The following is a 17,884-nucleotide window of genomic DNA, read 5'->3' on the forward strand; positions in this document are numbered from 1 at the left end:
GTTCATTTGTCAGCTGTTTGAACTTTGTCTCACAAAACTCTGTGTTCTAGTTTAATTTTGTCTAAATAAAAATTTCATAAAGGGAAAAATCGCTTATCGTAGTAGTATTGCAGTTTTGAAACAGACCAAATATCGAACCAGTGAGTGTATGACAGTAAAACAGATCTCTGATTCAAGGCAATTGTCTTGTGTTAACTCCGCATTTGCAAAATACTTCTTATTCTCTCTGAATTTTTTTGACGATAAATAGCATATTAAAACTGAAATCGCTCGGTACATTTTTAAACTTTCCAAAAAAAAGATTTGAAAAAATTATTATATGACAAAAACATAAAATAAAAAACATAAATATTAAAAAAGTAAAAGAATATATTTAACTGGGATAGTACAAATGCAAATAAATATACCATATTTAAAAGCAAAATATATTGCAACCAACTGATAATTCTGTCATGTGTCTAATACCAATTTAATGTGTAGTCAGGCATCATTAAATATCGCTGTCGCTGTTAGATGAAGTGTCAATTACACACCCATGGCAACTCTGTTTATAAACACGTGCGGTCCCAAAGCAAAATAAGATTTTTTAGACTTTTTAAAATATTTGAATTAACTTTTTATTCTAAATGAACAAGAAGAACTTTAGATATATAAGGATTTAAATTAAAACAGAGTTGCGAAAATGGCAGTTGAGGTAAATAAAAGAAAACGTAAACACGACGCAGACAATCCGGATGAAGATGAAGGAGTTGCGGCAGTTCCAAAGAAAAAGGAAAAGAAAGCCAACAAATTAAAGGAAAGTAATGCAGATGATTCCCAACAGGACTCAGGATTTGAGCCTGAAGAAAAGCCAATGAAATTTTCTAAAGATTTTAACATGACTAACTTTAGGAGTAAACTTCGAGGTGTCAGTTTTATAACAGGTGAGTACTTTATGGAAACATGGCTTAACTCTAGTTTAGTAAAAACTCTTCAATTTTTTCGAAATTTTTTTCAGTGGTAGGTATTTTAACCATGATCTCGGGAAACTATTTTTTTCTTGGGGGACGAACCTGGGACCCCAGATTTTTGACCCGAAAGTCCGGGTTCAAGACCCCGACTAGACCCGGATCCACCTACCCGATATAGACAATGTGGGTATCGTTGGAAAGCTTATGAAAATACCTATCCGACAAGTGGTCACATGATGGGGTAAGATGTTACGGTTCGGAAGTTATAGTCAAATTATCGATTTTTTGGACCCGGATTTTTTATAAAACCCCCAAAAAGTCAAAAAAGGGTCCATTATGGGGGACAACAAAATTGATGCCAAATTATAGCTGACACTTCTACCTTTCCAAAATGCTACAATTTGTGCTAATAACTTTACTGAGTCCTGAGATATGGGTCTTTCCATCCGCATAACCCGATTCTAACCACTTCATTAAAACTATGTTTTCAATAAAAAAGGTATATTTTGCGTAAGCATGAAGTTCAGAAATCTTTGGTTCGCGTTAGCCGGTGTAGGACATACCCAGAGGAGAAAATCTCAAGCCCCGGCCGAAGGCCGGCTACTTACAAAAGGTATCCAATTTAGAAAACTTTGGTTCGCGTTAGCCGGTGTGGGACATACCCAGAGGAGAAAATCTCAAGCCCCGGCCGAAGGCCGGCTATTTACAAAAAGTGTCAAATTTAGAAAACTTTGGTTCGCGTTAGCCGGTGTGGGACATATCCAGAGGAGAAAATCTCAAGTTCCGGCCGAAGGCCGGCTATTTACAAAAAGTGTAAAATATAGAAATCTTTGGTGCGCGTTAGCCGGTGTAGGACATACCCAGAGGAGAAAATCTCAAGCCCCGGCCGAAGGCCGGCTACTTACAAAAGGTATCCAATTTAGAAAACTTTGGTTCGCGTTAGCCGGTGTAGGACATACCCAGAGGAGAAAATCTCAAGCCCCGGCCGAAGGCCGGCTATTTACAAAAAGTGCCGAAATTATGAACCTTTTGTTCGCGTTAGCCGGTGTCGGACATACCCATAGGTGAAAATCTCAAGCCCCGGCCGAAGGCCGGCTATTTACAAAAAGTTCCAAATTTCGAAAACTTTTGCTATTCCGACGACTGCTACGCGAAATAAACACTTTTTTTATTGAAAACATCATTTTAATGAACTGGTTAGAATCGCGTTATGCGGATGGAAAGACCCATATCTCTGGACCCGAAAAAGGTATTAGCACAAATTGTAGCATTTTGGAAAGGTCAGAGTGTCAGCTATAATTTGGAAACAATTTTGTTGACCCCCATAATGGGCCCTTTTTTGACTTTTTGGGGGTTTCATAAAAAATCCGGGTCCAAAAAATCGATAATTTGACTATAACTTCCGAACCATGCCAACTTACCCCTTCATGTGACCACTTGTTGGATAGGTATTTCCATAAGCTTTCAATCGATACCCATATATCGGGTAAGTGGATCCAGGTCCAGGCGGGGTCTTGATCCCGGACTTTCGGGTCAAAAATCTGGGGTCCCGGGTCCGTCCCCCAAGAAAAAAATAGTTTCCCGGGATCAGGGTAAAAATACCTACCTCTGGAAAAAATTTCGAAAAAATCTAAGAGTTTTTACTAAACTAGAGTTGTTCCGGAAACATATATGTGCATGTACCATTATTGGAACTCTTTATATCTGCTTACAGAGTTGAGACATTTCCTGTACTTGTGCGGAGTGCGTCCAAAAACAATAGCCAAATACATTGAGAAACGTGGAAAACCATTGGAATTAGCAGAGGCATTGGAACGCATAGATAAAAACAATGTCCTACACTCTGCCTACGTTTGCGAGGCTCTATACATGGTTCTCATGGAGATATTAGGAAATCAAAGAAATCACATGGAATCGGCCGTCCATGCCTCAAGGTATTTTCTCAAGACGCATGGTGCCGTTTTGGAACTGCTTTTGGAATCAGCACAGCTAAATCATCGCAAAGTAGCCCTCAAGTTGTTGACAGCATTCGTCTGCATAGAGCCACAATTAGGAAGACAAATTTTGTCATCTTATAATATTCTGTCGAACAAGCACACGATTGTAAAGTTTCTTTCACACTCTCCGGCAGAAGCCAAACAAGTAGTGGAGAATAATGGCGAAGAAATTGAAACAGTACGCAAATGTTTCATACATTTTGTACTGGCATATTTAGTGGATGGAAACACCCTTCTTATACGCAACATTCTGGATCGTATCGCCTTAATGAATGCCTTAGTCCATGGTCTAAACTTTGATGATTCTGTTACTGTTTGCGTGGTCTTGAGCACTCTGAAAAAGTTTGTTTTGGAATGCCCAGACATATCAAAAACCAAAAAGGTACATGTTTTCGATATAAACTGTTGCAAAGGGCTCGTGGCTCTATATGATTGGAAGGGACCAAAATTCTATGCGGCCCAGAACAACAACCAGTTTAAAGGACGTGAAGATTATGGTCGTTTCATCAACCCTGAGGAAAAGGAGGCAGTGTCAAATGCTGTCCATGATTTTTTGGTGGAACTTCTTACATCCCGAAAGCACGGCATAGCATTTGATTCTATAACATTCTTTCGTCAAAAACACAACACTATACAAGGTATGTAACCATAAAATGTTTTTAAAGTCGTGACACTAACTCCTTTTTAAAATTTCGTCCTAGGTCAAGTTATTGGATGGATTAAATATCCATGGGAAAATGAAAGGAAAAAGTATTTAGTTGTAAAAATATTAGAAAGCTGTCCTGATCTTTTCCGTAACACCGTACGCAATTATGCCGGTATAATCAACCCCATGCTTGGACGTGAAGCGAGGAAAAAGGCTACGTACTTCCTCATAGACATTATAAGTGCATGTCATCCACGTCACTTAATGGGCGCCTTTGATAAAATCACCATAACCGACTTCTCTTACTGGATCAAGGACATTTGCTTGCCCATTGAAACATTGGTACATTTAAATGGCAATGAACAGCTGAAAAATGCTGATTTTAATTGTCGTTTGGCCGGCAATCGTTTGCTGTTGGCCATGTTCAAACAGTACACCAACTACATGCGATTGATTTTGCAACGGGAACAGAAAAAATCGGCTGGATCGAACTCCTTGCGAAAGTTTAGATTTGACATTTTGAATCACTTGTTGCTGCATTTTCCGCCCATTGAAAAAATTTTATCATCGCTAGAAGTTTCAATAAACGTAAAGAATGTGGAGGGAGTTGATGTATTGGCCCATTTAGATGTGGCATTAGATCTGATCTTGCTACTATGCCAAGAAAATAGTTCTTTTGTCAATAAAACTTCGGTTCTTTTGGACTATTTGGAACTGTTAAGGCCACTTTATACGGGAGAGGAAAATGCTAGTCCAGAAAATATCAAACTAGAAATGAAAGCAATTAAAACTATTTTATGGATTTCCCCCAAATCATTGGACCCTCAAAGAAAGCAATTTAGCAGTGTGCTAGCTTCTCTAATCAACGCCTTTGTACATGGGGAAAGACAGACAAGTCAAGAGGCTGGTTTCCTTCTCAGGACAATTTTTAAAAATACTGGCATTTTCGATTCTGGACTTTTAGAAATAGATTTATGGCTAGAAGGCTTAAAACTGATACCAAAAGAAAGTGTGCTGTTGGTTACTCAGGTCTTTATTGAGGTCTTCAAGGTAAGTGGAATTAATTGTCTGTTCAATCTTCAGATTTTTAATTAAGCGACTATTTACAGGTGGTCAAAGCCGAAGTTGAATGTCCCAAATCAGTGGAAACCGTAACTAACACAAACAATTTACACACACTCTTTAAAAACATCGAAAAAGGACTATCAGTTCAGGCATACTCCGAAGCTCTGTCGATTAGCAAGCTGATGCCTCTGATTTTCAAGGGTGTTTTAATTGAAGAACATTTGGGAAATTATCTGGAAATTGTGAGCATTTTCATGTTCCACTACTACCCGTCGGCGGAGAATGTTTTGCAACTGTATGAAAAACAGTTTAAGGAGCTAAAGCCTTACATGACCAATTGGTTGTCCACTGAAGTTAAGGAAGAACGAAAACTTTTGGCCAAATCCGGCAAATTCAAGCTAATTAACCATTTCGCTGAACTGCAGAAAATGGTGTTCAACTGCTCTCCAGATTTCGAAAATATGTTTGAAAGCAAATCGTCCGATAACTATATTGAGTTGGAATTTAAGGGCAACCTCAAAAAGTTCTCCACCGTTGTGCAAAACGAAAGACAACTTATGATCTACGTTCAACAAGTTTTATTCCAAGTCCACAAGTTAATGGAGAAGGAAGTGTTATCCGAACAACAGGCTTTAAAGAGTGCAGCATTTATCGTTGATTGCTTGGAAATGATAAACAAGTCTTCAACAAAAGAAGACAATTCAATGGCAGCGTATGCAACGGATAGTGAAAGTAGCTTGGATTCCATTATAAAATACATCTATGGCGTTAGATTGAATTCCGTAAAATCTGGCGATTTAATTAGCGCATCAATTGCAAGTGTTTCTTATAGAAACTATTTGAAATTCATTTACGTTATGACCCAATATTGTAGAAACTTGGAGTGCTTCGATAATTATGCCGAGAATTTCAAATTGAAATTAGTTAAAGCCTCAGCAATTTCTTTGAATGAAGCCAACGAGGTAACCTTGCACTCAGAGCAGTTGGAGGATTTTGTTAATTTGCTACAGGTATTCAATTTATCGGCCGCTCATTGTGCCGAAATTTTAGAGATCCTGGTATCAAAAATTACATACAAAGACTTGTTTTCCAATCAACAAAAAACACTCTACCACTTAATTTTGGTGGCTTGTTTCCAGAGATTGTCCGAACTGAAAAAGGCCTTGAGCTGTGCAGAGTTTATTAAGAAATTTGCCAAAATCTATGCCAATATTTTCAAGAAATTGGAAGGAGAATACAATGTTGAAAGCTTGGAGGAGGCTTTCTATAATTTCCTTATCGTCAACCATCAGTGCATAGAACAATTGGGAGCGAGATTCTTTGAGTCTTTCTTCAAGGAACGCAAACTTTCAAAGTTTAGCATAAAGTTGTGTTGTCTGCTCTTCGAACGCAATCCCAATTTGGAAGTTGTATTTGTCGAACAACTGGAGAGTAACATTGATAAAAAGGAACTAATTTATCCCCTTTTGTCTTTGTCTTTTGCGAAAAATACAAATATCGATGCCACGCTCATGCAGAAAATTTACCAAAACTATAAGAACGGTTTTATGCGTTGCATCGAAAAGCCCCTTAAGGCCGGTGTTATCTATAAGGAAAATGTAGAGTCCAGCATAAAATTAATCGAGCAATGTATGCCAGTGACTGAATGTCGTGATTTCTGCAACAAACAGTTCAAATTTGAAAATATTGAAACGTACCAAATGCGTTCAATCTATGCCATATTTGAGAAGGCCTTCAAGAATGCTGAAGAGATGTCGGCGAAATCAAACATTTTCGTAAATTTCGTAACACTGAATGTGCAAATGTTGTCCTTAGATCTGAAAGTGCAAAAGCTTAATCAGGAAAAGTTGGAATTGGCTGCATATCAAATAGACCAGTGGATAAAACAAGGGTTGCGTTTGCAGGAAAATGCCAAGGCAGAAGCAACTGAAGCGGAATTTGACAATGAATTCTCGCCCGACTTTTCAAAGCTTTTGAAGTCCCAACAGTGGTTGCAATTCTGTAAGGCCTGTCTCAAGGCGGGTATGCACATCAGCGAAGCCGTTGTCGAAGGCGAAGCTGAAGATGTTTTCAACGGATTACTTCTGAAGTTATTTGCCCATTTATGCGAGAACTTGTACACGGACTACTCTGAGGACATTGCTGAGTCGGAGATTCCACAAGAGCCTGCTCAGCTGTATGAAATGATCTATACACATTCAAAATTTTTCGACATTATTCTGACGAAAGGTCATCAATCGCAAGTAAAAACTCAGGTGCTGCACTTACTCTTCACATTGGCTAAAAAGTGTCCCTCATCGCTGAATGAAAAACAAATTCCATTCATATTGGGTTCCTACCAAGCACGTCTTAGCGACAGTGATCGTTATGCATTGGCTCTTCTAAACTTATTTGAGTACTACGACTGTGGCCTGCATAAATACCGTCCCTTCATATGGGGCGAGAGTGCTGTATCCTTCTATGCTCTGCGCGTCGATGTTGACGAAAGGGCTAAATTGACACACCAAGAAACGTCCATTGAACAGGTAATGTCATTGGTAGATCGCCAAATATGTGAATACACCATTGACAATTTTCCCATATGGCGTAAACTGGATACCGTGCAGCAACTGCCCCAAGTTGAGTTTGAAAACCCATTCGTTAAGCCTTGGTTGTACGGGGCTAATGACTTGGAAAACAAAGTAGAGCTTGGTGCTGGTGAAATAGACGAACAAGAGTTACGCCTGTGCCCGAAAAGAAAAGCTATCTTTGAGCAATGCTATGACCCAGCCTTCTTTGTGCCCCTGATGTCTATGTGTTTTGCCCCAGAAGCCTACTCCCATCCGGCCCGACCTGTACAAAATGGCTTACTGGCCCTTACCTTTGCCGCTTTGTCCTCCCAAGATAAAGATATGAGACTGGCCTCAGGTTGTGTGCAATTGCGTTATCGCAGTCATTTCGAAAATAAGAAATTCTTTGAAAAGCCTCTGTGGATACAAACCTATGAAAACATACAGTCTGGTCTAAATGATTTGCGCAACTCGTGGATGAAACACAAATCCAACAAAGGCACCCCCAGAGTTCCATATATTGCTGGCCTTTTTGTCTCGAAAACATTTAACCTAACTACCGATCCTACACATCTACTTTATAAACAGTTGACAATGTATTTGAGGCTGAAGAGCAGTTTCAATTTCCAGTGTATTCCGGAATTTAATGTGTTGTTCTTTTCACCTGAAGTCGAGCACGAGCAATTCCGCAAATTTATTGTGGATGTTATTCGCAACGGTGTTAAATCCAGTTCCGATTTGTTCTTACTCATCTCCACCAACACCTTCAAAGTCCTAATGGGATTCTACGGCAGTACAATGTCTACGTTGGAATTGAATCTGTCAATACTTTCGGTGTTTTCAACATGCGTAAAAATTCCGGCATCCAGTAAGATTATGATAGAACATATTGGCGTCATACCATGGCTGTGCTCCATTGTATCGTCGATTGAGTTCCACCAGTTCGACGTTATTGAGGGTCTCATTAGCATAATCAATAATTTGTGGTATGCCCTGAAAGCCAATGAAAAGGAATTCCATAATTTTAATCACATCATCTTGGAGTTGCATAGGCTTATTGTCCAGCTGCTGCCCCTGATGTCACCGAGAATTTCAGTTTCGAATTTCTCAAAGCTAATGAATATTCTGAATAAAACAGCCCTGGATTCTTCGCAGTACAACGCTGTAACAACAGATCAATTGTCGAAGCTTATTTCGTGTGCTGAGAAACATTTCGGATCGTTGGTGGCAGATATTGAATCGATTTTCGAATTCGGTGGCAATGGTTGTTCATCTACGCACGATTATTGTAAAGAACTCTATGCGTTGGGAGAAAATGGTACAACAATAAGAGCACTGTCAAATTTGAGAGCATACACAGTTTCCTGGTGGTCTGTTTGCAGAAAGAATGAAACGTCGGATAAATCTTTGCCAGTAGATTGAGCTGGTAACATGATCTAGTAGCTTGGAGATCCTTTAAAGTCTACATGTTAGTGTTAAAGTTGCCGTGTAGTAATGCATTTCATCTTAGATATTTTTATGTACATATGTTAAGAATTGAAAATATGTTTTAAATCAAATTTGTGTTTATTTACAAAGATCCGATTTTGAGGGAAAATGATAAATAAACTATATTATTTTTTTAAATTTTATTTGTGCTCCTAATTTTTGTTCGTTTTTGATAACACCTGGTATTTTTTTTTTTTGATTTCAAATGTAAGTTCTTGTGAGTTATGTCTGTACGCTATCTCCAAAAAGTGTAAATCCCCCTCTAAGCAAGACCTCATATAAATGTATTCCACACACGCAGATAAATACTTATGAACACTATTGTCAATACGCAAATCTTGCCAATAAATGCCTTGAAACTCTACAAAACCAAAATACAAGTACGCACACACATACAATTTCTTTCACACCACAATCAAAATCCCTAAACGGCATTAACGATTTGAAAAGTATGTGAAAATACTTTTAAATAACCATGCTATATGATATGGCTCAAAACAGCACTAAAGCAACCGACGAGAGAGTTACGCGAACATGAACCTTTACACATACCTACCTACCATATGTATGTGGTAGACAAATACATACTCGAATAGTGATCAAAGGCTTGGCAAGTTTTACAATGCATTTACCATTGAACGCACAACGACGAGCCGTACAAGGAGGCAGGGAATCTACGAGGAAAATAGAATTGAATGGGGTAACTCCATGTTCATCTAGCTCTGAATTGAATGCAAGTAGTTGCCGTAAATGGTGCAATAACTTAATGTTGCATGCTTTGTGGAAGAGCTAAAAAAAAAATCATGCTTGCAAACAATTTGCTTGGAAATGAATAAGTATAAATAATGGAGATTTCATAAGCTTTGTCTTCTTTATTGCTATTTTTATTTTGCATTGAAGTTTATTTTCCGATGCTAAAGAAAGAAATTGGAACATCTTAGCGTATGAGTGATACTAATTAGTTACTCATACGCCTCGTTTGTAAAGAAATGGAGAATTTGTTTTTGCTTCATCTAAAAACAAGTAAAAAAGCTGCTAAGGTCGGTCGGGCCGAACTTTTAATACCCTTCACCATTTTTGAAGTAACTTGGAAAAGTTAAAAAAATCCGAAAACTACCACTTAAATGAAACCCGTTATATGGGGACTATACGAAGACGTGGACCTGCTTACGAAGTTTTTTGTCATAGGCTGTAGCCCACGTTACAAACCTTAAATACGAAATTTGTTACAATTCCGGTGAATAATGTCGCAAAAAACATGAAAATACCGAGTATCTGAAGGTACCGTCATATCGGAGCTATACGAAAACGTGGACCTGCATACACAATTTTTTGCCATAGGTTGTAGTACCCATTAATCTTCCAATACAAAATTTAAAATTATTCCGGTGAATAATGTTGCAGAAATCATCAAAATACCGAATATCGGGAGGTACCGTTATATGGGGACTATACACAGACGTGGACCTGCTTACGAAATACGATTTTTTTTTACAATTCCGGTGAATAATGTCACAAAAATCAGGAATATGCCGAGTATCGGGAGGTACCGTCATAACCTGGACCTGCATATGAATCCCCATTAAAGGGGCGTTGGGACGAAACGTACACGAACTTAACCTGCCTACTGCTAAACTATGCATGTATGCAAAATTGTAGCCTTCTATCTCAGTTCGTTCGAAAGATAGCATGATTACAACAGACAGACGGGCAGACAGACAGACGCTAGATCGTTTTAGAATTTTACGCTGATCCAGAATATATACTATACTATACTATACTATACGGGACTTTTATGAATATTTCGAGGTGTTACAAACGGAATGACAAAGCTAATATACCCTCCATAGATTGGTGGTGGGTATAAAAATGCTCGGAACATTCCGGTAAAGGAAGAAGCATTAATGCTTTGGAATGTAGAGATACGGCACAAATCCAGTAAAAGGCGTTATAAATATTTCAAACAGAAAATCGCATTTACAATGGACGTCATTTGGATAGGGGCGAAAGTATGACTTTGTCAGGTATATTTAAAGCTTTTATGATGGCGGTGCCTTATTGTGATATCTTTGCAGACAAGTTTTCCTCCCTAAAAAAAGTAGTCAATATAGGCCCACTATTTGATTAAGCCCTAGAGTACCTGCTGATTTCAAGTGATTCGAGAATATACATCAATTTCCAACAAAATTAGCAGTGATTCTGAATTCAGTTCTATGCAGACAAATTCCAATATGGCTAAACTTCAGTTCTCTGCAGACAAATTCCAATATGGCTAAACTGTTAGGTATAGATTCCACATACTGATTTTCGCCAATTCTATGATTTCAACACCAATTTACATTTAGTTCGGCAATTTTTGGTTTGATTGCATTTAATTTAGATGGAGAGTAGAAAAATCTCAATTAGAAAAACTCATACCCTTCTCGGAATAAGTTAAAGTTTTAAAACGTTTGTGCTTAATTCCAGTAGTTCCGCATTCTGCATGTAAGCTACAATATAGATCTAAAGATGGAAGGGCAATTTTGCATACTTGTACATACACACATACATACATACATTCACATCACATCATGAATCTATTAAAAACATTTACCCTAAATATTTATGCATGGGAGGAATATGTCTAAATAACTATGCCTGACTATCTGTTTTCGTTCTCTATTACGGAGTACAGTAATGGCAACAACAACAACAACAACAAGAACAAATTTAATGACAATGGCTGGCAACAAAATGAACAACAACATAGTTGCCGCATTGTTATTTTCCGTACTGTCACATTGTTATAATGTTATGGTGATAAAACTTAAATAAATACCAAAACACATACGCACACACATACACACACACATACACATGTGCTATATGAAGATACCCAACATACCAAATTGACTTGAGAATAATATTTTAATAAGCTTACAAACATAAGCCTAAAGCTTGAGAAAATCTTGAGAATGTATTGAGAAATGTTTGTTTAACAATTATAGAATAATCGAAAAGGAACCCTTATTCATAAGCTTATTCTTGTAATTGCAGAATAAGCTTACGAAAGTAATATTTTATAAAGCTTATTTTGTCAATGGTAAAAAATATTTATTTATTAATTTTTTAATTATTTTACACATTTCATTCATTGATTGCCATCCCAGCTGTCACTGCATCCTGTTGCCTTGATACCTAGATGCTTTCTTTCCCCTTATTTGAGCTTCTGTATCTCCTGCACTTATTCTTCACTTCTGTTGAATTCCTGCAACTTTTTGACGCCTCCATTCTGAAATGAGATTGAAATAATTTATACTACAGATTCCCAGATTTATTATTCATCATTACCTTAGAGTTTCGTCCGGAAATGGGTCCTAAATTCGCGAGATTTTGATTTTAACCAAAGAAAATAATTTTTTGTTGACAATTTTCACAAAAAAAATTAAAACAAATTTGTCAACAAAGGACAGATTTGAGAAAAGTTTGTGCAAAAAAGTGTTTCTCAAGCATTGTTGAAAAATTCTTATGATAAACTATTTTCATAATATTATTCTCAAGTTGTATTGTATTTTTGGTATGTTGGGTACTCTGTAATTCTTTTCTATAACCACAGACCCTTAGACCAAATAACACCAACTCTTTCACCACTTTTTCCCTGGAAGACAGACAAACTAATGCTGGAACATGCATGCTGCTGTTATAATTGCTAGTCTATCCGGCCATGTGGTGGTGTGTGCATAGGTGTGAGTACATATGTGTGTATGTTTCTCACAAGGCATGAACTATAAGTGGAGCATGAGTTTTAAATCAAAGCAACAGAAACAACGGCAGCTCAAACTGCTAACAGCACAATATACCATTATGATAAAATGGAGTAAATAAAGGGAGAGACGGAGAGACAGCCAGCCAGAGAGGGAGTAAGTGAAGGCAGCAAGGAGTGAAGGAGAAAAGTACGGAGTGTGTTAGGTGGAGAAAGAGTAATGGATACATGTTGATGTTACAAATTAAAATGAATGTGTGTTTGCTTCCGCTCTCCCTCCCCACTCTCTCACTATCTCAATCTCTGTTGATTTCCTCATAGCCTTTGATAGTTGTGATGTAGATGTTAGAAACTTATTAGCATTTTACATAATTCCACAGCATATTCTTGTCGGATATTTTATGTTTAGTCAAAGATTTATTTGCTATCGTATGGATTATTTAATTCAATATGGTGAGCTGGTATTTTGCTGTCGGTCCGGAAGACGATGTGAGAAGGCGAGAAGTGAATATATTGGCTCACTTGCAAACGATTTAACTGTGAAATAGTAGTTGGAATTGTTTACTATCAATTCTCCTCATCTATCTAAAAAAAGGAGTTACAATACACCTATTGGAACCAAACTATGCATGTTGGTACTACAGAATTCTTGGTTTGGATATGAAAGCGGCAAGAAAGTGGAAACAGATAATTGTCCGTTGTAAAGTGTAATGAAAATTTACAAGGCTGTAGTGTCCTTTGGGGCGTTTGTCAAGCCACGAAAGTTTCAAAACAAAATTATTAAAGACAATGTCACCCACGTTCGATAAAACCTTAAAACCTTGTCTTAAAGAGACTGTGGTCGTGAGTTATCCTTGTTTTATGGCGTATGGCTTAAGTGCTTTGAAGGCAATATTTCTATTTTAGAATTCAATATCAAACCCATTGTACAATAAGGAGGTAGAACAGCTTCGTAAAAACTACAGAAATACAGCCCTGAGGCTACGCCGCTTCCTGTCAAATTTGCATGGACAAATTGTTTTCCTTTATTCAATATTTTTCTTCATTTTTAAAATCTGTTGAACAGCGGGAAAAAATTAACGAAATGCCTTGATTTTCTTCCAAAAATATGATCTAAACAGTTCGATCTTTCAATTCCATGGCAAAACTTGCGAATAGCTTTAATGCGCGTCTCGCAATTTACGCGTCTTCTAATCAATGATTTTGCAAATATTCTGTTTTTATTTTTCAAAACATTAAATACATACACAAAATTGGCAGAAGCCGGGCACACTTAGAAAAAAATTGTAATCAGCTGGTAGCTCTACCTTACCTTTTTATTGTACCATGTACCAAATCATTCGTCTTCCTAGCTGTCAGAATTTCAAAAGGCCTGTGTATGGGGGTATTAGATCAAAAGACATTTTTCTTTGTGGCAGACTGTACACTAATTCTTTGGTATAAAGTCTAAAATTGAATTTGTCAGATCTGACAAATCCTAATCGGCAATTAAAGCTTCTTTATAGCCCCCAAGAATATTTTTACAAAAATAGTTATTGAATGTTAAAGACTCGCTATCCTTATGGGGTTTTAAATTTAAGTAACAATATTCATATCCACAAATGTAATATGTTCCCTTTGTTTGCCTAACATGCCTTTATGTCTCTCGAGAGGTGTGAAATATCAAAATTACTATAAATTTGTTACAACGAAGGAATGAACAGAATCCTTGCCGCTGGCGAGGATTCCCACTTACAGGCAATTTACAGCCATTGATATTGGCTTACAATATCGTATGTTTGTACACATACATACATATGAAGAGAAAAGGACTTTGCAAATTGTTGGTGAGGCTTTTCACTGTGCGGGTGCAAATGAACACAACAGGACTGGAAGGAAATATGAAAAGCAACGTTTTTATTATGAATATGCTGAATGAAAAATTGAAGTGTCTCATAAGGCCCACAGAGATGTAAACAAATAACCTAACCGAGAATAGAGAGCATGAGGTCTCTTTCAAAATTTTTAAATGTATGCCAGCATTGAAGAGCATCACACTACCTTTTATGATATTTGACTAAAATCTATTTGTATTAGCTCTTGTAATGGTGATGATGATGACGATGTGTTGAGGTGGCAAAAATTGAAAACAAATGCATGCATGTGTAGAAATTCATCATAATAGGCAGCAGAAAAATGTTGATATTATATGTAGGCACATCAACAAAGGTTCACATATAAATATTTGCCAGGAAAAAGAAGAGCCAAAGCTTAACATATACCACATAATGTAAAATAACGGTATTCTTTTTCAAAATATTTACATAATACGCAACAAAGCACATTCACACACACACACATACGCAGAGGGAGAGTAAAGTGCCACACAAGCCCGGTAGCATCCAATTGTATGCGAGTGCCATTCATAACATTTAAATGACCGTAGGCGTTACAGACAAATACATCCGGAACCAACGGAAATAAGCCTTGACACATTCAACCACAAAGTGAACGCCGCCTGTACACAAAATATTTTGAGTGTGTGTGTGTGTGGATTTTTAACGGAAGTTTCAAAACATGCCCACACCTACACAGACATATGGCAATGTGTGTTGACTTTTGCATTGGTATTTGTGTTGGCAAGTGCGTTTGTAAAAGTTTGTTTTGAAGTAACATTTCAAGCGGCCTTCTCTCCGCTGCTCATTTGCCAAAAATAGCTGTTTGTCAAATATTTGCAAGTTTTTTTTTGATTAGCTTCCTCGTTTTCCTGTTTTGGTTGAACAAATATTACTTTAGGCAAAATTTTCAGTTATTTTGAAAATTGAAATAGAAATTTGGTATGCATATTAAAATTGTCAGAAGTAAAGAAAAAATTAAATAGACTTCGAAATTGGATATTATATTTATAAAGATTTCAACAACATTATCACAAAAATAGAACTGCTACATATTATATAACTTTGGTGGGATTTTGAACTATCCTTTGAAATTGAAAAGAGGAAGAACAAATCGGGAAGAAGAGCAAGGCGTGATAAAAGCAGGGAACTAATTCGAATTACATTATCGACGGAATATATTATAATGAGGTAAGTCAATATTAACACTTGGACGTTTTTCCTGGTATCAAATAAGCTGTATTACAAGAGCTTAAAGTTAGAATCAGGGAACCAGATTTCTGGGACTCTCCCGGAGTAAGTGAAACATTTTTATTGAATTTCCTGCAGATTTCAAAAATTTAAGTAGTTGCTTTGAAGAAGGAGACAACTTCCTTCGCAAAACATTAAATATTTGAGTTTCTTCTGATTGATTATAAGAGATTCGGAGAGGACAATGGATGTTTTTTTTTTTGAAAGAGAGAGAGAGAGAGAGAGATAGAGGAAAAGACCTTTTAAATTTCCCTTGAACGCAGTTTGAGAGAGATTTACATAAGGAATTGATTGAAATAAGATAAGAACAGATATTTGAAGCAACAGATAAGGTGCTATAAATTTTACGAATGGCGCCTAAGGTCAGATCTGTTTTGACATTTTTGTGTAAACCATGCGAAATATTGGTGACTATTTATTTGACCAATTATCGGTCGGTGACTTTGGCACAACGTGAATTGCGTCGGCTCATCACCCTGGGTGATGAGGTCCATTTCCATCTTAGCGGGTACGTAAATATGCTAAATTTACGCTTCTGGGGCACTGAAAATCCACGTGTAGCCCATGAAGAGCCATTAAACCCACTCAAAGTTACTGTATGGTGTGCCGTTTTCGCTGGAGGAGTCATCGGACCTTTTTTCTTCGAAGACTTCGCGGGCCAAACGGTTACTGTGAGTGGTGAGCACTACAAAGCGATGACCAACAACTTCTTTTTGCCGTAACTTGATGAGTTGGAATTGGAAAACATGTGGTTCCAACCGGACGGTGCAACGGCACACACTGCACTTGCCATAATCGATTTGCTGAAGGATGTATTTCCTGGGCGCCTAATCTCCCGTTTTGGCGACTTGAATTGGTCAGCAAGAGCGCCTGATTTGTCCGCTCTAGACTTCTTTTTGTGGGGCTTTTTGAAGTCACGGGTTTTTGCCAACAAGTCTCAGACTCTTTCAGCTCTTAAAGACAATATTCGTCAAGAATGTGAAGACCTATCGCCGGAAGTTTTGGACAAAGTGATGGAAAATACCATAAAAAGGGCTCAAATGACTATAAATTGTGGCAGCGGCCATTTACATGACTTCGTACTCTCGACTTGATGCAAAAAAAAAAAAAAAAAATAAAAGACTTTTTACGTTCTACCTTAGAATGGGTCTGTGCTCAAGGACTTTTACCTCAAACCAGTAGTGCTGCTGAAGCAAGAATCAACATTTCACACCTTTTTCAACAGCCCATTATAACACTTACATTTACCATGTACTATTAACTGTTATAATTTCTTTGTAAAACAATCAGTTACGCTGCACGGGACAATTTAATTAGATCCACAAATTTGGAAACAACTGTAATTTGTCCTTGCCAAAATCAAAGATAAACGGTAAATCCGCACACGTTAACACACATTATTCCGGCACGGCACCTTTCCTCCCCTCCAGAGCCATAGTTTTTAGTTTTGGCCACCGAAATGTAATAAAGTAATCAACGTAGGGCAAACATATTTGCATATGCCGCCGAAATATGGCCAGGGTTTGGCAATTCTCCCTTTTTTGGCATTACTTTTGACAAACCCTCTATTTTGAGTGTGTGTGCCATAGAATGAGGTTATGTTTAAATAAGAACAATTCGTAATTACCATCAAATGGTCATTTGTCAGACTGTCAAAATGAAAGTTGCCAAAAAAACAAGAAAACGAAAAAACGTGGGGTAAAACGCTCTTTTGTTTGGAAATGAAATAACAACAGAGGCAGAAAAATGGCAACACAAGAATTCTGTTCACATTGTTGCATGATTGTCCTTCTTCTGCCGGACGCTCCTCATGTTTAGTTTTGCAGCCAAGTTATCGAGGTTCGTGTATTTGTGGTGCCACAAACGGAAACGGAAATGTTAGCTCTCCACCCCACACACACTTAAAAAGGCTTTGCCATAATAAATAATAAAAACTGAGAGGGAATACTAACGTTTAAAAATAACCATTTATTTCTGGGCTTCTTGGCCACAGCACGCATCGCCATACTTTAAGAAATTAAATACAAATTCCTTTCGAAAATCAAAAACAGTAGCCTCGGTAAAAAAATTCTTCCTTCACACCCATAAAGCCTCGGGGGCAATTTGTGCTAACCCACAACCAAACGTCCAAAAAACTGTATATAATTTATTTGATATGGCCGTTAAAAATGTTTGGTGTTTATGTTGGGCAATTCATCATCGAAGTCAAGCTACCCAGCGCCGCAGACTATAATTCCAAATGATTTTTCTTGTTGTTGTTTCGTTTAATTTCTGTGGCCAGGAAAGAAAAAAAAAAACGAAAACCATTTGACTTTTCATAAC

At 37.4% G+C, this 17,884-nt stretch overlaps 1 protein-coding gene across 1 annotated transcript; it reads left to right on the forward strand.

The window, feature by feature from the left end:
- Nucleotides 1–522: 522 nt before the first annotated feature.
- LOC101887909 (uncharacterized) lies at nucleotides 523–8,838 on the forward strand. The gene is made up of 4 exons (XM_005185233.4): nucleotides 523–923; nucleotides 2,665–3,585; nucleotides 3,649–4,643; nucleotides 4,703–8,838. Exons 1-4 carry the CDS (start codon nucleotides 683–685, stop codon nucleotides 8,627–8,629), a joined length of 6,084 nt encoding a protein of 2,027 aa, XP_005185290.2. The 5' UTR covers nucleotides 523–682; the 3' UTR covers nucleotides 8,630–8,838.
- The last annotated feature ends 9,046 nt before the right edge of the window (nucleotides 8,839–17,884 follow it).

Source organism: Musca domestica, unplaced genomic scaffold (genome assembly GCF_030504385.1).
Source record: "Musca domestica strain aabys unplaced genomic scaffold, Musca_domestica.polishedcontigs.V.1.1 25, whole genome shotgun sequence".
Taxonomy (NCBI): domain Eukaryota; kingdom Metazoa; phylum Arthropoda; class Insecta; order Diptera; family Muscidae; genus Musca; species Musca domestica.

Bases quoted from the DNA above. Each gene is read 5' to 3' on its own strand.
- LOC101887909 (XM_005185233.4), top strand. From the start codon at position 683: ATGGCAGTTGAGGTAAATAAAAGAAAACGTAAACACGACGCAGACAAT. The intron at 924-2,664 runs GTGAGTACTTTA...ATCTGCTTACAG, and splicing joins AGGTGTCAGTTTTATAACAG to AGTTGAGACATTTCCTGTAC. The intron at 4,644-4,702 runs GTAAGTGGAATT...GACTATTTACAG, and splicing joins TCTTTATTGAGGTCTTCAAG to GTGGTCAAAGCCGAAGTTGA.